The sequence below is a fragment of the Planococcus citri genome, chromosome 5, assembly GCF_950023065.1.
Source record: "Planococcus citri chromosome 5, ihPlaCitr1.1, whole genome shotgun sequence".
NCBI classification, from domain to species: domain Eukaryota; kingdom Metazoa; phylum Arthropoda; class Insecta; order Hemiptera; family Pseudococcidae; genus Planococcus; species Planococcus citri.
Window position 1 is genome coordinate 58,819,504 of NC_088681.1, and position 19,682 is coordinate 58,839,185.

The 19,682-nt window shown below is 34.5% G+C and overlaps 3 protein-coding genes and 1 long non-coding RNA gene across 4 annotated transcripts in view; 2 read left to right on the forward strand and 2 right to left on the reverse strand.

Annotated features, from left to right (window-relative positions):
• LOC135847534 (uncharacterized) overlaps nucleotides 1-19,682 on the forward strand; it is a 141,507-nt gene that overhangs the window by 13,991 nt on the left and 107,834 nt on the right. The window contains exon 2 of the long non-coding RNA XR_010559189.1: nucleotides 397-456. This is a non-coding gene — a long non-coding RNA (uncharacterized LOC135847534). The remainder of the gene's footprint in view (nucleotides 1-396; nucleotides 457-19,682) is intronic.
• On the reverse strand, nucleotides 451-3,132 carry LOC135847533 (maltase 2-like). The gene is made up of 9 exons (XM_065367095.1): nucleotides 2,751-3,132; nucleotides 2,510-2,670; nucleotides 2,289-2,426; nucleotides 1,954-2,195; nucleotides 1,697-1,892; nucleotides 1,401-1,623; nucleotides 1,068-1,263; nucleotides 840-980; nucleotides 451-756 (listed from the first exon to the last, which is right to left on the reverse strand). The coding sequence occupies exons 1-9, from the start codon at nucleotides 3,079-3,081 to the stop codon at nucleotides 678-680; spliced, it is 1,707 nt and encodes a 568-aa protein (XP_065223167.1). The 5' UTR covers nucleotides 3,082-3,132; the 3' UTR covers nucleotides 451-677.
• On the reverse strand, nucleotides 6,574-9,650 carry LOC135846801 (maltase 2-like). Its single transcript, XM_065366083.1, has 9 exons — nucleotides 9,280-9,650; nucleotides 9,042-9,202; nucleotides 8,373-8,510; nucleotides 8,057-8,298; nucleotides 7,788-7,983; nucleotides 7,483-7,705; nucleotides 7,179-7,374; nucleotides 6,946-7,086; nucleotides 6,574-6,807 (listed from the first exon to the last, which is right to left on the reverse strand). Exons 1-9 carry the CDS (start codon nucleotides 9,605-9,607, stop codon nucleotides 6,717-6,719), a joined length of 1,716 nt encoding a protein of 571 aa, XP_065222155.1. The 5' UTR covers nucleotides 9,608-9,650; the 3' UTR covers nucleotides 6,574-6,716.
• On the forward strand, nucleotides 13,835-16,481 carry LOC135848968 (maltase 1-like). Its single transcript, XM_065369078.1, has 8 exons — nucleotides 13,835-14,444; nucleotides 14,518-14,678; nucleotides 14,753-14,890; nucleotides 14,975-15,219; nucleotides 15,308-15,503; nucleotides 15,584-15,797; nucleotides 15,884-16,220; nucleotides 16,302-16,481. The coding sequence occupies exons 1-8, from the start codon at nucleotides 14,117-14,119 to the stop codon at nucleotides 16,387-16,389; spliced, it is 1,707 nt and encodes a 568-aa protein (XP_065225150.1). The 5' UTR covers nucleotides 13,835-14,116; the 3' UTR covers nucleotides 16,390-16,481.

Consider the following 19,682-nt stretch of genomic DNA (forward strand, 5'->3'; position numbering starts at 1 on the left):
TTTTTGATCCCTTTCCCTTCATTCCCCCGAAAAAATCTTGAAATCTCCAAACACATTGAAAAGGCGAAAAATTGACGTGTGAAATATTAAACTTTCCTCCTTCCCTCTCCCACAAAAAAGTCGTAAACTGTTTGAAAAATGCCCTCCCAAAAGTCCATGCTGAAGTCCTGTTTTTTCATTTTGGAATTTTGTGAGTCATCTTCCAAATACATATTATCTAATCATTGATCAGTTTTTCGTACTTTTCGACAACTTTTTTTTGTTTGAGTATTTTTGAAATATTTCGCTCAATATTCGCGCGATGTTTTGTCAATTTTCATTCAACTTTAACTATTTTTATGACATTATCAGTTACAATAATATTAATAATGTGGGTATTTCATTTCTTTGTTCCAGATGGTTAATACCTTTATCGAAGTATCAACAATTAAATACAAAGAAGACCGGGAAAACGCGGTAAGTTATTTTATTTCTTATACATACAATAGTGATTTGTGTGGAGAATCGTGAAATTAATTTTAAAAAAAAATAATAATGAAAGACATGTTTCTTAAATGATGAACCATTTACTCAATGCTTAACGGAAATAGAAACCATCAGATCTGCTTGTGGTGGTTCGATTCGATTCCTTTCCTTGAAAATGAAAGTTTATAAAATTGATTCTCCTTATTTAATGATCAGTAAGTGAGAACCATAGCTGAATGTGGTCTAAGTACAGGCAAATTTGGATAATTTGGTGTACTGCTTAATTTTTCCCTGAAAAAATGCACGTGACGTTAGAATGAAAATAATTCCCAGATTGATGCAATCGTTATTACGAGTAAATTATAGATTCTTACCCTTTAGTGAACCCAGAATTGGGACTTGCAATTGCTATTGTCAATGTTGATGGAATATCTTGGATATTGGCGTGTAAGTCCACGATGCTGCTTTCCATACCCAAATTTAACACAGTTATGTATTTAGATTTGTTGTAAGTTCTGTAATGAAAGATATATGTTATTTTTAAAAAAAACAATTTCCAAGATTTTAAAAGCCTCGTGTGATGTAATCAAATTGATGCTTACCTGCTAAATGCCATTATCCATTTAGAAATCGTTAGTAATTTTAAATCTCCGAATTTGAAAATATCTGTTTTTCGAATCGTGGTCAAATCTTTGAAATAGTTCAAGGTACTGCTTGGTTGATTTTTCTGAGCTTCGACGTTCAAATTCCAGTACCCAGGATGTAGTGGTATCCAAGGATCTGCAGCTGATGTAAAACCTAAAAGTATGATATTGAAATATTATGAATTTGTGTTTCGTTAGTTTGTGAGACGACTTCTCAGTCATGAGTCATTATTGAAAATGGTTAAAAAATTATTGGGGTTCAAAAAGGTCGGTAAATGTGACCAATTATACCTGCATTCAACGTATTATCCCATTGCATAGGGTTACGGAAATGATCTCTTTCGACCCATAAGTCTTTGACTCGCTGGGGTGCAAAATCAAACATCTCTTGGCCTAATTCTTCTCCGAAATAAATTTGACTCGTACCAGGTAACATGGTGACCAACGCTAATAAAATATAATTGTACTCTTTGTTAAATCTTTGGAAAATTCTTCCTTGGTCGTGGTTTCCCAACTGCAGAAAAAATTGCATAAAAGGATTATCGACGAATTAAATAATTTTAAGAAGTGAAATTCTGATGACTTACAGCCCAACTGAATGCAGCTCCTTGAGGCATATTTTTCAACCAGACGTTCAAGTAGTCGACCATCTCATGAGCATCGTAATACTTCTTCAAGGTCGTGATCCAAAAATTGAAAGGGAAATGGGCAGCTGGCATTTTCGCTGTTCCATAATAACTCATTATGACTTTGATAGTTCCATATGCTTCGGCCATCATCACGCTAAAATTTTGAGTATTTTATATCACGTTTTGTAGTGATTGAAGTCCAATTATTATTATACCTTTGAGTTTCTTTCTTATTTTTTCGATCGTATTGACGTAAAAATAAATGCAGCTCGTTTAAAAATCCGATATTATCTGGGTGATTGAGTCGATAACTGAATCCATCCTCGGTGCCAGCTGCCCATCTAGCTAGAGCATCTATATGCACGTCGTCGCGCAGTAAAGGGTCTTCCATGAAGAAGGGAGTTGCATCTACTCGAAAAGCTGATACTCCTTTGTCCAGCCAGAATTTCATCAGTGCCTAAAATGGAAAATTATACGAAAATTGGCACAAATTTTTATTTTTGTGTAATTTTGAAAAAAAAAGTGGAAGTTTAAGGCCCCCAGTACTCACTTTTAGTTCTGTTTTGACGTTTTCATTACGTAAGTCGAAATCAGGCTGTTTGATTCCAAATTGATGGAAATAGTATTGTTTCCTCTGCTGATTCCAAGTCCAGCACGAACTAGGTCTTGTGAAATTGAATATGCTCACCTATGAAACGGTGAAAGAAATGGATTAGAAATTTTAGGCAATTTTCCCCTTTGTGATGGTGTAATTTAAGCATAAGTACTGACCCAGTTATTCGGTGGTATAGGTTCGCCATTTTGATTATATCCTTTTGGATCAGCCCAAATATAGTAATTGGTATAAGGATCGATTTTCTTGACGGATTTTTGAAACCATTCGTGTTCATCGCTGCTGTGATTTATCACCAAATCCATGATGAAATGGAGACCTGCATATTGAGTAATTATGAGTTACACGAATTTGAATCATTTCCAACTGACAAAATGAAGTGATTAAGTATGTTCATACCTCGACGTTTCATTTCTCTCATAAGCTCGTCGAAATCTTCCATTGTACCGTAAGTGGAATCTATTCCATAAAAATCAGTAATGTCGTAGCCTCCATCAGCTCCTGAAGAAGGGAAATATGGCGTTATCCATACAGTATCTACTCCAATATCGACAAAGTAGTCCAATTTTGAAGTCACTCCTTTGATATCTCCGATTCCATCTCCGTTGCTATCCTTGAACGATTTAAGAAACACCTCGTACATGGTGGCGTGTTTCCACCAATTTCTATCCACAGCTTTGCTACCGAATATTAACAAGGAAAATGTACAAATTTGAGCGACGAGCTTCATTTTTGATTTTGATTGTTTTTCTCTTGCCAAAGTATTCGACTACTTGTCGATAGCCTAACTTGAATGTAAATGATTTTCATTCTCGAAGTGATGTATCTTTTATTTGAAAATTTTCATTTTCAACTACGTACATGTAAGTCCTATCTGATAAATCGATGTTGACGAAAATAGATGTTGACATCATGAGAAATTAAAATTAGATCATCGCCAATAATACGTGTATCCATCTTGATGTAAGCATTTTTTCCCCATTCAAGTGATTGAAAATTTCTTACTGGAGTGGATATCCACTTACTTTTATACTTAGTCGCGTTGATAAATTTATCTACGAGTGCGTATTCATTGTTGCTATAGTTGCATATGGGTATAATAACAATAGCTCGATGGAAATGTTTATTGAAAAGTTGTCAAATCATTTCACCAAATACGTAGTTCAGGTGCTTCAGACGAGATTTTTTGCTTTATATCGCTACTACGTCTACAAAAGAAAACGTAGATGAATATTTGTTGCGAAAGAATTTATCATAAGTGGTTTGATAACAATTATTACCTATACGATTTGTTAATTGTTGATATTTCCAGAGTGCTTGATATTACGAAGTAGATGTCAGAATAAGTGTTCGTGTGCGTGCTTTTGAAAAGAAAACCAAACATACGAATGAATGTGAATAAGAGAGGAGTTTGGAAAGCTGCAAGCATGCGAAACAATTTTAAATCTTGGATGTTTCGAGTTGAATTTTTGAAAAATCTCTCTTTTGAATCGAATACAAAAATTAGTAGGTAGAATGGAATAAGTATGCATCTTGAAAAATATACATCACTACCTAGTAAAAGTTCCACGTTATCAAGTTTGAGTTTTCAATTTTTGATAAATTTTTAGAATACATTAAGTATAAGTACATAGGTACCTATCTATGTATTACGTATAAATGTGATTAAAATGTTAATTTAATAGGTGATAGTTTTGACTTGTTGTGAAGTTTTCAGCAATTTTTTTTTTGAGCTATCGAAACCATAAAATGAGCTTAAATAAAATTCAGTTCCAACAAATTCGTCAACTTTGATTGGGCCCAGAATTCATTTTTTGTTGTTGTTAAATCCATATATTTTCAACTGTGTTTTCTGAAACGTCGCCTCGTTATATTATGTACTAAAAAAATCTAGTGTGAAGGCTCCAGAACAGCTCACATTTACCACAGATCACATTGGAAGGAATGAAGGAAGGAGGGAGGATAGCAAAAATAAAGTTTAAAATCCAATTTTAGCTTTTTACGTTGTATTTGTTCAAAAAATATGCATGTCGAATTTAATGAAGCCAGTGTGAGATTTTCCAATGTAATTTTTTAAAAATTTGGAAAATTCCAAAATCCTCTCATGAAAGTATCACTAATTAGCTATTATGCCTCAAATTGATAAAATTCAGGGCTCGTACTCGGTTACTTTTCAAGTAACCAAAATTACTTTTTTGGAAAATTTTCCGAAATCCAATTTTCCCAACTTTGGGCCCTACTTCATGAAGAAAACTAAGAAAAAATATGTCGCTCTATGCCAAAAATACTAAAATAGTATCACATCTGGCCCTTATCAAAGTTGTCAAAAAATCTCGTTTTTTGATTAAAAATTTCTGAAAATTGTGGTTTCTCGCAAAATTCCAAAAAAGTCTTTATTTTTTTCCAAAACATCCAAAAAGTTTAGTTTTTTTTGGCAATAATTGTCAAAAATTGCCAAAAGTAGAAAAAAGTTTGTTATGGTGCAATCTGCCTCCACCTGCTTGGTGATTATTCTTAGGGCTACCTTTTACGCGATGTGATTTATCTTTATTGGGTAATAAAAGGTACCGAGTACGTGGGAAAGTATTCAAACATTAGGGTGTGAAAGACATCTGTCAATCACCAAGGAGGCACGAGCTTCTGGTGATACGAGTGTCTCTTCACTTGGTTTTTGCAATCGGCCGTGGCAAGATCCTCGTCAAAGTATGTGGTCAGGGAGTAATCTGTATACGAAGACAGGCTTCGGCCTAAGTACTATTATTTTTATTATTTTACCCACCTTGCGTGTGGACTAGATTAAATTAAAGTCTAATCGTAATCGTTGGTTAATAATTACAATGGTATTAATCCGACGATTATACCTAATTTTGCGGTCTACTCGAGATGTACCTAGGCATTGAGAGGGATGCGTGTGTTACGTGAGTCTCTTCGAAGTAAAGCAGCCACCGACAGCCACTATTATTGGGGTAGGCTAAGGGAAAGAGGTGGTGAGATGGTCAGCAGTGTTAGGTAAGTGGGTACTTACATGGTGGTGTCTCCACTATATTAATTATAATTATATCGTAATTAATAGATGAAGTCTATCGTCGTAAGGGATGGAGCAGAGATTCCTCACTTACGCATAATTCGACATATTTCGCTTACATGGTTGTTGTACATTGCGCAGCCAGTATGGTCTCAATTCCTTGTATAATTGGCATGAGTCACCTAGGAAAAGTACCTTAAGTACGATCCTATTTGTTTAGATAGAGCACATTCGTCGAAGTAATAACATATCTCAATATGTTATAAATGTAGCCAATGTAGTGAATATCTTCTCAAAATAAACCTTGTGTACATAAATGGTATTTAAATGTTGATTATTTATGTACTTGATGACTTAGAAGTATAGTGATTACTCTTTAGGACTCCCATCTGAGCTAGCTAGGAGTCGAATAAATGTCCCCCCTTAGGTGATATTTATGAGATGGACCATTAACACGATCGTTATTGAACCTACTATCATCTGCTAATCCCTATCACTTTTAAGATAACAAGTTTTGCTTTATTGATAAAAATTGTATAAGTAAGTATCACTTTTATACCAATAAAAAATGTCAAAAAAAATCGTACTTTTTGTCAAAAAACATTTAGTAAAATATCTCGTTTTCAGCAAAATTGCTGGAAAATACCCCCCTCCCTATTTCTAAAATTGAGCTCTCCAAAGTTGAGATTTTTCGCCAAAAATTACAAAAACATCCCCGTGCCAGAAGTAGGTATGTAATAGAAAGTATCGATTTTTGCCTAAATTCCGAAGTACGAGTAGTTTCACTTTGCTATAACAGTGTGTTTTTTACACAAAATTTCAAATCCTAATACCTATATGTCGCTTTTTTGATCAAAAATTGCTAAATAATTCTATGTTTGGATGAAATTGCCAAAAATTTTGCTTTTTGCCAGAAATTGTAAAATTCTCATTTTGTTGTACAAAATTTCCCAAAAACATTTGTTTGAATTTTTTCAAATTTGCGAGCTCAATTGCCCTTGAAAAATTAAATATTTTCAAATAGAGAACTATTTCTATCAATTAATTCAAGTAGGTGATTGGGATGTTTGTTGTGAAATATTTTTATTATCTTACCTAAGTATATGTATTTTTTTAAAAATAATGAATGCTCAGATTGTTGAAAGATTTTTATTATGATGTATTTTTTAAATTACCTACTCGTACATTATAATGAATGTTCATAAAATGAAAAAAATACGTACCTGCAGGAATACTTATAATTAAAATAAAAAATGATATGTAGTTGAGTTTCCAATTTGATCGTTTATTTCTGAAAGGAACGTCTGAAACATGCGCTCATATGCCTCGAATTTTTTTTATCATAATTCCTTTTCAGTTGACAGAACTACGCTGGAATGTGGTCGCAGAACCGAGAAGTTATCACCACTTGAAACTGTGCTGAATTTTTGTCTATGAAATCAAAATGAAGTTTTTCACAATCATTAATACATCTAATAGTGGAATGAGGCTATAAGGGAGAAAATTCGTATTTATGATGAATTTCATGGGAAGTAAAATAGATAGAAATTATTTTTGTACTTGACTTACCCTTTTTTATATCCAGAATTAGGACTTGCCGCTTCCACAAGAAGAGTTGTTGGTAAATTGCTTATGCTGGAGTGTAAATCGACCAAGCTGCTCTCCATTCCCAAATTCAACACAATGACGTATGTAGATTGATGATAAGTTCTAAATGGAGAAATAATTTTTTCAATTGAAATATCTTTTCAATTTGAGGGACATTTTAGCAATTAGCACGTATTTGTAGAATTTTTATTCACCTTGTGAATGCTAGCACCCATTTTGATATCGTATAAAATTCCATGTCACCAAATTTGGAAACTTGTGTTTTTCGAATTGAGGTCAAATCTTTGTAATAGTTCAAACTACTGTTCTGTTGCAATCTTTGAGCTTCAACGTTCTTATGCCAGTAACTGGGGTGTAGCGGTAGCCATGGTTTTTCGGCCGAAGTAAAACCTTCACATTTTTATAAATTTGAGATGTAGGTATTGATTTACGTAATTAATGTAAGTATTCGTATAATAGATATCCTTGGAATGTGTCTGAATCAAAAAATTACCTTACCAGCATTTAAAGAATCATCCCATTGCATCGGTAGACGAAAATGGTCTCTTTCTACCCACAGATCTTTTTTACGTTCTGGTGTAAAATCAAGAAACTCTTGGGTCATTTCTTCTCCGTAATAAATAATACTTGTTCCAGGTAACATGGACACGAGTGTAAGTAAAATGTAATTGTATTCTTTGCTGAATCGATTGAAAATTCTCCCTTGATCGTGATTTCCGAGCTGAAATCGAAGCAAAGATCAGGATATAATTAAAAATCCCTTCGAGTAGAAAATATCCGTTTGGAAAACTAGTTCAACTTACAGCCCAATTCGATGCAGCTCCTTCGGGTATATTTTTCAACCAAATATTCAAATAATCCATCATCTGTTGAGCATCGAAATACTGATGGAGTCTTGTCAATTGGAAATTGAAAGGGAAATGAACCACTGGCATTTTTCCCACTCCGTAATAATTCATTATGATTTTGATATGCCCGTAAGCTTCAGCCATCATCACACTAATTCACAGTAATGTAATTATAGTTGCATATTTTAGTACTTAAGGAAACGAATTGACCTGACTTTGCATACCTTTGACGTTCTTTCTTGTTTTTTCGATCGTATTGCCGAAGGAATAAATAGAATTCGTTTAAGAATGTGTACGTATCCGGATGATTGAGACGATAAGTGAATCCATCCTCAGTTCCAGCAGCGGTCTTGGTGAGTTGGTTGACGAATTCGTCGTCACGAAGTAGAGGATCTTCCATGAAAAATGGCGTAGCGTCTACTCGAAAAGATGTCACGCCTTTGTCCAGCCAGAATTTCATGATAGCCTATGAATACATGAAAAAAAAAAAATTCATAAAGGGCTCGAAGGATCGAGTACGAAGGTGCGATAAGTGCTCACTTTGAGATCTTTCTTGAGTTCGTCGTTACGTAAATTGAAATCTGGTTGTTTGACTCCGAATTGGTGGAAATAGAATTGTTTTCTTTTTTCGTTCCAAGTCCAACTGGAGCTCTCTTTGTTAAAATCAAATATGCTGGGCTGCAAATGTAGTAGATAATGATTCTTTATTGCATGAAATGTCGAAAGACTCCTCAGGGGGGGGGGGGTAGATCGATCGTGACAAAAAATGTTGGAGGATTTTGATCAAATTCAATGGAAGTGAATGTCAGCCAGAAAAATTTTTAGCTTCGGAGGTGTCCCTTGAAGCCGAACGAGAAATATGGGTCCTCAAAAGGGGGAGCAAGAACAAACAATTTTTTTTCAAAAATTCTTCCCCTTTGAGGACCCATATCTCCCCTTTAGGGACACCCTCAAAGCTAACAAATTTTCTGAGTAACTTCCAATCAAAAATGCAGATTTCTGCTGAATTTGGTCTAAATCCTATTTGAGGATCCTTATCTTCCCTCCAGGGGCACCTTTGGAGCTAAAAAAAATTCTGAGCAACTTTTAACTCAAAATAAAAATGTCTGCTGAATTTGGTCTGAATCCTCTGACTTTTTTTCCCTCTGCGATCCACTTTACCTCTTGTCTCGATGTACAAATATCTGAATTTTCTTCTTATGATCTTACCCAGTTGTTTGGTGGGATAGGATTTCCATTTTTATCATAACCTTTTGGATCTGCCCAAATGTAGTAGTCTGTATATTTATCGACTTTATTGATCGACTTTTGAAACCAATCGTGTTCATCGCTGCTGTGATTTATCACTAGATCCATTATGAAATTGAGACCTGGTTGATTTAAGCATTGAAAAATGATTAATAAGGTTTAAAAATTAAAATTGCTTCTAGGTTGTAATATTTCATACCTCGAAGTTTCATTTCTCTCAACAATTGTTCAAAATCTGCCATCGTACCGTAAGTAGAATCGATTCCACAAAAATCGGTGATATCGTAGCCTGCATCAGCTCCTGAAGAAGGATAAAATGGCGTCACCCAAATGGTATCTACTCCGATATCGACGAAATAGTCCAATTTTGAAGTGATCCCTTTAAGGTCCCCGATTCCGTCTCCGTTACTGTCCTTGAATGATTTCAGAAAGACTTCATACATTGTAGCATACTTCCACCAGGTTCTATCCACAGACCAGCAACTAGATATCAGTACAGATATAATCGTAATTAGAACGAACTTCATTTTTACACGTTTTGTTAGATGAACGACTCGAACGAATAGGTTAATGAGAATGACTGATGATCACAAATCAAGTTTGAAGTTCTTTTATAAAAGTACGATAGATCTAAATTTTCCGTTCGGGGTATGGTCACAGTGTTATAATTAAAAGCGTAATTAAGGAGGTGATTTCATCTACTCGAGCTTATTTTAATGAATTAAGTATTATTTTACACGTATTATCCACTTGACTTGTCTTTATAATACTGACACAATCAATAACTTCATTGACAATAGTAGGTACATTATGTAAATACTTATGTTAGCATAAAGATGAGACCGTTTTTTTTTTGTGAGTTTATACTGGTATAATAGAGTAAACACGGTGTAGATTTGTATTTTGGAGATCTCCTGGAGTGTGAGATGGCATAAACGCAGTGCGGATTTGGTGATTCCGCTATTCAGCAGTTTAGTGCAAAACAAGTTGCATATTCACTCCAACTGCAGGAGTAGTTTGCTCAAGTACCCCTTTTGGTTTCTGATTTTATTATGAAATTCAGAAATTAAAATATATTGTGAATTAATATGTGAAATTATGTTTTTCTTGGAAACCGTTGTGCCAGAATCAAATAATACTATCAAAAAAATATACCAAGCTATATTTTGAAAACAAAAAAAATTGTTGCTCCTGGCAAATGGTTCTCTTACATAGAGACCTATCTATAAAATTATAAGAGCTAAGTCCTATAGGCAATGAAAATTTCCAAAAAAAAAAAAAAACAACTTGAAATTGAAATGGTGAATTTTCTTACTTTCCAGCCCAAATCTGAGGTGTCATCTACACTTCGAAACAAGCAAAAAATCTTCTACAGAAAAAGTTTCCATCCTTGAAATTGAAGTATCTAAGAACCTGTAGATTAAAATTCAAGTTCATCTGTCAGCCTTTTTGTTCCCATTATTCCTTAAATTTTAAAGACAAAATATCATACCATTGAGCCTAATTTGTTTGTCATGAAAAGGCGAGTCTTTTAAAAGTTATGAAAATTTTGTACCATCATGATAGCAGTCATTTTTTTATAGAAATTGAGGTCTGACCTAGATCAGAACAGATCGGATTATATCTGTTCAAACCTGATCTGATCTGATCTAGTCAGGTCCAATAGGGTCTTCCCTTTTAAGCATGATTGAATCTGACAAGGGAACCTCTTGAGGTGTCACACTCTGATTTGAACGGGACCACGATTTTTGGAAAGCGCATCATCTAAAACCCTCAAAACCAAATTTTCAGCTGCCCAAGTTTATTTTTCAATTTTTGGCGAATTTTTGAAAATTCAAAATTGACTGTTTTTGGCGATTTATGCTTTTTTTAAAAAAAGTACGTACTTGATCAATAAAATGGTCAAAATAAGTCCCAAAACTAATATTAATTACCTAAATCCAAATTTCGCCATTTCCAGCCATTCTGGAGCCTTCAGCGCGATTTTTCAATTTCTCCAGAAATTTGAATTTGCTCCAGAAGGCGTGATTATGAAGTTGGGCAGCTAAAAAACGAGTTATATACTACACTCGATCTGTTTAACGAGTTTATCTACATTTGAGCCGATTTTGAGAGTGACACCTCAAAAGTATTTTTTTGATCAGCTTTTTTCAAAATTAAGAAATCCCAAAAATCAAAAGTTTCCCATTTGTGTGGAAATTTTCAAAATTCACGCGAATCGCTGTATTTTGTCCTAAACTAACACCCCAAATCCGAATTTCACAATTTCCAGCCATTCTGGAGCCTCCAGCGCGATTTTCCTATTTCACCAGAATTTTGAATTAGCTCCAGAAGGCGTGAATATGCAGTTGGGCAGCTAAAAATCGAGTTGTGTATTATATTCAACCTGTTTAACGAGTTGATCTACATTTGAACCGATTTTGGAAGTGACACCTCAAGAGTGGTTTTTTGACCAGCTTTTTTCAAAATTCAAAAATTCAAAAAATCAAAAGATGACCGTTTGTGAGGAAATTTTTGAAATTTGCGTGAATCGCTGTATTTTGTCCGTAACTAACCCCCCCCCCCAATCAAAATTTCACAATTTCCAGCCATTCTGGAGCCTCCACCGCGATTTTCAATTTCTCCAGAATTGTGAATTTGCTCCAGAAGGCGTGAATATGAAGTTAGGCAGCTAAAAATCGAGTTGTGTATTATACTCGACCTGTTTAACGAGTTTATCTACATTTGAGCATATTTTGAGAGTGACAGCTCAATAGTGGTTTTTTGAGGTGCCACTCTCGCTCCAAAACGGCTGGAAATGGTAGAATTTGCGCTCCGAGGGTTAGTTCTTGAAGAAATACAGCAATTCGCGCAAATTTCAAAAATTTCTTCACAAACGGTTATCTTTTGATTTTTTAATTTTGAAAAAAGCTGGTCAAAAACCCATTTTTGAGGTGTCACTCCCAAAATCGGCTCAAATGTAGATAAATTCGTTAAACAGATCGAGTTTAATATACAACTCGATTTTTAGCTGCCCAACTTCATATTCACGCCTTCTGGAGCAAATTCAAAATTCTGGAGAAATTAAAAATCGCGCTGAAGGCTCCAGAATGGCTGGAAATTGTGAAATTTGGATTTGGGTAATTAATATCAGTTTTGGGGCTCATTTTGACCATTTTTATTGATCAAGTATGTACTTTTTAAAAAAAGCATAAATCGCCAAAAACAGTCAATTTTGAATTTTCAAAAATTCGTCAAAAATCGAAAAATGAACTTGGGCAGCTGAAAACTTGGTTTTGGGGATTTTAGACTATGCTCTTTCCAAAAATCGTGGTCCCGTTCAAATCGGAGTGTGGCACCTCAAGAGGTTCCCTTGTGAGTAGATTCCGTTGACCTGTGGTACGTGCTGATCTGATCATGCCTGATCTGACCTGATCATTCCGGTCTGATCAGATCCGGATGGATTCACGATCCGGTCTTGACAGATCTTTTTTTTTTTTTTTTTTTTTCAAGTGTCCCCATTCCCCACGAGGGGGTGGGAGAAATTTATTGTGCAATATAAGGAACAACTTACGATGGATACCTATTGGTTCTTATCATAAACCATACCAAACTACACAACAAACAAGAAATAGTAAAGAATTCGCATTAACTACAATAAAATAGATAATATATAATGAAGAAGCGAAAATTATATCTAGGTCAGGAGGGGGAGGGCGAGAGAAAAAAAAAATAATACAATGGGGAATAAACAAGGGGACAATATTTAATTAATCATAATCTAGGAGGAGGTATTACATGAGATCGATTACGTTCAAGAGTCTTGACAGATCTAATTCGATCAAAACGTTGATTTGATCAGGTCTGATTAGACTTTGGTTTAATCTGATTTCGAATTGGATCCAGGAAACGTCCAGATCTGATCTGACCTGATGAGATCTAATCATTTTCTAATGGGGCGTGAAACTTTAAAAATAATTAAATTTCAAGAATAACGATTTTCTGCTCAGATTGGAATAATTTCAATCGTTGATACCAATGTTTGTATTCACTTGGGCTGTGAATTATTTCACCAAAACATTAGTGAGTATCAAAATAATATTTTTACAGCAAAAGACCCTAGGAAAAATGATTGAATCTGATCAGATCTCAGACCTGATCAGATCAAAGTTTTGATCGGATTAGAGCTGTTCAAACCTGATCAGATCCGATATAAAATATCTGATTGAATCTGATTAAATCCAATCATTTTCCTTCAGGAATTTGCTTATCAAAAAAAAGAAATAGTCCTCAAAATTGTAAAACTTTCATTCTTTTAGGATATTGAAAAACTATGGGAATGGTATTCTCGTATATTTAACAGTATTTTTGGTTGTATTCGATTTTTGGCACTTCTGAGGTTCAAGCTTGGAATTTATTCGACGGAAAATTTCATTTTCTTTAAGAAAAGTCCTCATCAAAATCAAGGTAGGTAGGTGAATTCACTGATTTTCACTGAAAAGTCGAAAAACGGTATTTCTCTCAATCAACCAAAAACTTGGAAATGAAAATGAAAACTGTGAAAAAACCAGCAATAGACAAATTTTGAAATGAACCAATCCAACACTTAGAATTTCGAAGCCACCATGTACATTACTCTAAATTGATGCGAAATAATTCACAAGTACACACTACACTGTTGAAGAATAATTTGACATTTGACCTTATAGACCAATAATATCGATGACATAAACCATTCTCCATTTTGGAGTACAAGATATGCGTGTTAAAATAGTACTACAAGTATTTTGGTGGTTTTGCATAGTACGTGACTAAGTGTAGGTACCCTACCCACTCGTGCAAAAAAAATGATGCAAAAATTATCGCTTAAATACTGATGCATGATGAAATGAAATTCATAACGTCTCAGTTCGTTTCAATCGGGCATCGTTTCGGTTCGTTTTTCGACAAATAAGAGTACTTTTTTCCTTCAACGACAACTTTGAACTACAAAAATTGTTCGATTTTTGAAAAAATTTCAGTTTCAAAGTTTTGAATTAAAATAATTGAAAAAAAAAATGAAATTCTTTCAAATTTTAATCGCGTCGTTATTCGTACCAAGTATTTTGGCTTTGGATAAAACTTGGTGGAAACACGCCTGTATTTACGAAATATATTTGAAATCATTCAAAGACAGCGATGGTGATGGAATAGGAGACCTCAAAGGACTGATTTCCAAGCTTAATTATCTAGCGGACATTGGAATTGATACTATTTACATGCCACCTTTTTTTCCATCTTCTAAGGCTGATGGCGGATATGATATTACCGATTTCAAAGGAATTGACCCCATTTTCGGGACGATGGAAGACTTCGAACAATTGATGAAGGAAATGAAATCACGAGGTAGGTAGTTTACCTATTCGTATGTAATCTAGGGGACCTAAGAAGATGTTTTGTAATGTGTGTTTGTTTTCAGGTTTATATTTCTTAATAGACTTGGTGATCAATCACAGCAGCGATGAACACGAATGGTTTCAGAAATCAATCGATAGGATTGATCCATACACAGATTACTATGTCTGGGCTGATCCAAAAGGCTACGACTCGAATAAAAAACCTATTCCACCAAATAATTGGGTAGGTACGCATTTAATTGAGCATAGAACCCATCTAATAAATTTGCAAAACGTAAATTTCTTTCTCAATTTCAGTTCAGTATATTCCATTTACATGAAAGTGGAAGTGCGTGGACTTGGAACGACAAAAGGAAACAATTCTATCTGCGACATTTCACAGAAAAGCAACCTGATTTGAATTTGAGAAATAATGCAGTTAAAGCTGAAGTAAAAGTAGGTACTAATATTATAGATTGACTGCATGTGAATTTGAATTCAGGTTAAATTTCAACTCCTCTATTTGATTTGATTTTGCAGGACATAATCAAGTTTTGGTTGGAAAAGGGAGTAACTGGATTCAGAGTTGATGCACCGATGCTACTTTTAGAGGACGAGCACCTTCAAGATCACCCACCATTAAAACCCGAACACACGCTAGAAACAATATTCGCTATTGATGATTACAAGACCCATGTCCACCATCCGGATACATTCAAATTTATCAACGAATTACACCAATTTGTTGCGCAGTATGATAAAAAGTCAAGAAAATCAACTCAAACGTAATTATTTTTTATTGTTTTTAACAAATAGGTAAGTTAAACGAACGAGCTAGAATACGCGAGCTAATTCCGTTTCGTGTACCAACAGTGCTTTAATTGGAGAAACATTCGGATCAGCTCCAAAACTCATGAAATATTACGGAACAAGACGGTTCCCAGTGTTTGATTTACCATTCAATACTCTGTTGACATGTTTGAAGACATATTTGGATGCTCACCAGCTTCATGATTTCCTTCGCACGTGGTTGGATCAAGTACCAAAAGGCCTTCCATCAAATTGGGCTGTAAGTTGCATACGAATGAAATAGAATATAGTTTAAATCATTCGTGGCCCATTTTACAAACAATGAGACCATTTTTGCAGCTGGGTAATCACGATAATGGCAGACTTGCGCGTGCTTTTGACGTAGAATACAACTCTATTCTATTAGCACTAGTTGCCATGCTACCTGGAATAGGCTCCGTGTATTATGGAGAAGAACTGAGCATCGGGGCAAATAATCTGGTTCAGATGGATGATGCTTATAACAGATTTACTCATCGCTCACCGATGCATTGGGACGATTCGAGAAATGCTGGTAAGGAGGACATTATTATCTATGATACTCCCTCACATCATCAGTAGGTAAATAATTCAAATCGTATTCGTTTGACAATGATGCAGGATTCACTTCAGCTGAGAAACCTTGGCTACCAGTTCATCCAAATTACTGGCAATTCAACGTTGAAACTCAAATGGCTCATGAAAACAGCAGTTTGCATTACTTCAAGGACTTAATGTCGTTTAGGAAAACCGACACGTTTAAATATGGCGATTTGAAGTTTCACATTGTCTCAAAATGGATTCTAGCTTTCTCCAGAACTCATAAACGAACTAGATATATAACAATAATGAATTTAGGAGCGGAGACTGAGCCTATAGATTTGTACGCCAATCTGGACAATGTTCCACCGACCATGACTGTGGCAGCTTCGGGTCCGAATTCCGGGTATAAGAAAGGGTAAGAAAAGGAAATTTTTGTGAATTTTGTTTTTCTACTCGTATCAATCCATTCGTACTAATTCATTTCTTGATTTTGCAGTTCTATCATCAAAACGACACCTAATTATCCAACTTTGTCTGTTCTTCGACCTCATTCTGCACTTATACTCGAGTCAATAATACAATGAGCTATACCTTATTGGAGGAAATGCATTAAAAAGCGGGGAAATGGAAATTGTATTTTTAAAAAGTTGAGAATGTATCATGAAACGTACCAAAAGTAGTTACTCTATTAATTTTTTTTTCTTGAACGAATAATTGACTATTTTTTCCGTTTGTGGAGACGCTATTAGATACACTTGCTTATAAGATACCCATACTCCATTTTGGACCATTTGAAAAGGTCTATTTTGAATGAGAGAAAGTTGGATCTATACAGAATGATATCAAACGAGGACGTGTACGGTTTAAGAATAGCGATTGTGCAACTAGTACTCGTCTCGTATGTATTTTTATTCCTCCCGCATCCTCACAAGAGAGGTATTATAACTGGCAGAAAATTTTTTGAACCGTCAAAGCTGAATGGAAAGAGCATGCAAAAATACATTCCCAGCCAAAATTCCATTGGGTAACGTGTTCTTTCCGATTTTTGGTAAATTTTCAAAAAGCTTTGGGCTAAAAATGAGAAAAAAATAACATTTTAGTAAATTGACCTAGAAAGCTGAAATTTGCCATGTGCAGTATTTTTGTTCCGCCGAATCGATTGAAAATGGTTTCGAACCATTTTGAGCAGTTTATTAATAAATACTTTGGTGACCCGCTCTGACAAAACCGACCATTTCGACGAAATTTCAAAAAATCTTTTTTTTTTTAATCAAAAATCTGATCTTTGAACTCTTAAAATTCATTTTAAACGTCATTATTTCGTAAACTTTTTGTCGTCGAAACGGTTGGTTTTGTGAGAGCGGGTCACTATACACATTTTTTTCCAATTTCAATTTTTTTGGAAATTTTCTGGTGAAAAATTTGATTTTTTAATTTTTTTTGTGTGAGAGGGGAGGGGGGTGTCGAGTGTAGAGCTTTCTGAAAATTTTGTTGAAAAAAGTAGTGATTTTTTCAACAAAAAAAATTCCGTAAGATACCATGATCATCTTCTGGTAATTTACAGTTATTAGAGGCTGTGGACTGTGGGGGTGAATTTGAAAAATTTTATGACAATTTCTGCAGTTTTGACAGATTATCATTCAATTATGAGAATTTGATATAGTGCACACTGCCCCCATCGCCTATAGGGGATGATTATTTTATGAACCCCTTAAACTGAGAAGTTTGGGAACATATTCTTTACTGCGACAGATAGGCCACTATGTCATTAATTATGGTGACATATTTATGATGACAGTTAGATCGTTGTCCAAGCTCGCAGTTGCGAGATAGATATTTAAATAGGGAGAAATGCCGACACAGGCTCTGGTATGTGATCATGTGATGATCGCAACTGGCGCTATTTCTCCACTTAGTCTCATTAGCTGCAGCAGCAGCATGATGGTACCAGGGCTGGTGAACAGAACTGAACAGAACACTATGAACTTCTTGATAAACACTAAAATTTTCAAATTTTCTGAATGTTACCCAAACAGAATAATATAATGCTACGAACAAATGAATGCTAACTGAACAAAATGATTCAACGTTTTAAACAAAAAACAATAACTAGAACAGAACAATATCTCTCAATTTTATTCAAATTATTCAATATTTTTCATGTTTTAGACTTCATTTTTAGTTTTATTTTGTCTTTCAAAGGCAGTAAAAGGCTTAATTTTCAAGGTAAAAAGCTGTCTATTATGAGAATTCATCATGTAAGTGAAGAAAAAATGACTGCAAAAGTGAGAACAGAACAGAACAGAACAGAACAGAATACTATGATCGTTTCATTCACTAGCCCTAGATGGTACTTCAACATACTAATGATAAGTTTTTTGTTTGTTAACACCATTCACGTGTGAAATTACAAATATATAATTCGATTTGATATACCTATTTGATTCATCCGATGGTGAATCAAATACATAGTGATCTTTTTGGTAGTTTGAGATGTATCTGGACATCATCAAATTATGCAAAGTGTTACATGAGTTTTGTTTAGTTAGATGCCATCAAAGTCCTTAGTATTGGGGGGACATCTGAAAGAGGTGGTCAATGTGGAAAGTGTTAGAGCGCATTTACTACCCATTTAATTAGCTTATTACATCTTCTAATTATAGTAGATAGGTAGGTGTATTGAATTGGAGAATTCTTTTTTTTCTGAGTTCCTCAGTCCCCAACCTGCTGGCGGGGTGGGGCAAGTTTATTACAGGAATTTCACATCATAATTTTGTACACATTGGTTTTTAAAATCAGATGCACACAGAAATAATAATAAACTGGACCTTAAGCAAATAAATACCTACCTAATATTTATTTCAATGGTGTATGCACGATTTCATCGTGTGTTTTATGTATATTTACTTGTTTTTCTACTCATAAGTGATTCCACACAGGTAAATCATTACAAGGAAATTAATTAGCTGCATCAAGTACTTGTTTTAAATTATGCATTATACTCCCTTATGACGGATCTTAGTAAACTAATACTACCGAAAGATAGGATAATGTCCTATATACAGGGTGTTAAATAAATCGTGGGCAATAATTTCACTATAAATAGATGCAACTTGAGTAGACGAACAAAAAACGTCATTATGATAAGTTGCCTATCTTGTAAAATGAAGGCGCTACACGTGCTCCACAAAACTGGAAATTTACACATTTTGAAAAATTCCTCAAAAATAAGAAAACGTTTGAATTATTTAGGTAAGCGATGCCCCTAATCCATAGTACTCGAGTGGATGAACAAAAAAAGTTATTATGACCAATTGCCTATCTTAAAAATTGAATGGGCAAACCTGATTCAAAATTTCAAAATTTTGAGTGCCCCAAATTTGAATTTTGAAATTGTGCTGGCCTCTTCAATTTTTAAGATAGGCAATTGGTCATAATAACTGTTTTTGTTCGTCCACTCGAGTACTATGGGTTAGGGGCATCACTTAAATGATTCAAACATTTTCTTATTTTTGATGAATTGTTCAAAATTGGTAAATTTTAGTCCAAAAATGGGGTAATTTCATCAATTTGCAGACAGTAATAAAATGTTTGTATCATTTAAATGATGCCCCTAACCCATAGCACTTGAGTGGCTGAACAAAAAAAGTTATTATGACCAATTGCCTATCTTCAAAATTGAAGGGGCCAGCACAATTTCAAAATTCAAATTCGGGGCACTCAAAATTTGGAAATTTTGAATCAGGTTTGCCCCTTCAATTTTGAATATAGGCAATTGGTCATAATAACTGTTTTTGTTCGTCCACTCGAGTACTATGGGTTAGAGGCATCACTTAAATGATTCAAACGTTTTCTTATTTTTGATGAATTTTTCAAA

Excerpts from the sequence above, each read along its gene's own strand:
- LOC135847533 (XM_065367095.1), bottom strand. The coding sequence starts at position 3,081 with ATGAAGCTCGTCGCTCAAATTTGTACATTTTCCTTGTTAATATTCGGT. Across the intron at positions 2,671-2,750 it reads GAGAGAAATGAAACGTCGAG|GTCTCCATTTCATCATGGAT; the intron begins GTATGAACATAC and ends CTCAATATGCAG. Across the intron at positions 1,893-1,953 it reads AATAAGAAAGAAACTCAAAG|CGTGATGATGGCCGAAGCAT; the intron begins GTATAATAATAA and ends TCAAAATTTTAG.
- LOC135846801 (XM_065366083.1), bottom strand. The coding sequence starts at position 9,607 with ATGAAGTTCGTTCTAATTACGATTATATCTGTACTGATATCTAGTTGC. Across the intron at positions 7,706-7,787 it reads GAGCTGCATCGAATTGGGCT|CTCGGAAATCACGATCAAGG; the intron begins GTAAGTTGAACT and ends CTTCGATTTCAG. Across the intron at positions 7,375-7,482 it reads GGATGATTCTTTAAATGCTG|GTTTTACTTCGGCCGAAAAA; the intron begins GTAAGGTAATTT and ends AAAAATGTGAAG.
- LOC135848968 (XM_065369078.1), top strand. The coding sequence starts at position 14,117 with ATGAAATTCTTTCAAATTTTAATCGCGTCGTTATTCGTACCAAGTATT. Across the intron at positions 14,679-14,752 it reads CTATTCCACCAAATAATTGG|TTCAGTATATTCCATTTACA; the intron begins GTAGGTACGCAT and ends TCTCAATTTCAG. Across the intron at positions 14,891-14,974 it reads CAGTTAAAGCTGAAGTAAAA|GACATAATCAAGTTTTGGTT; the intron begins GTAGGTACTAAT and ends TTGATTTTGCAG.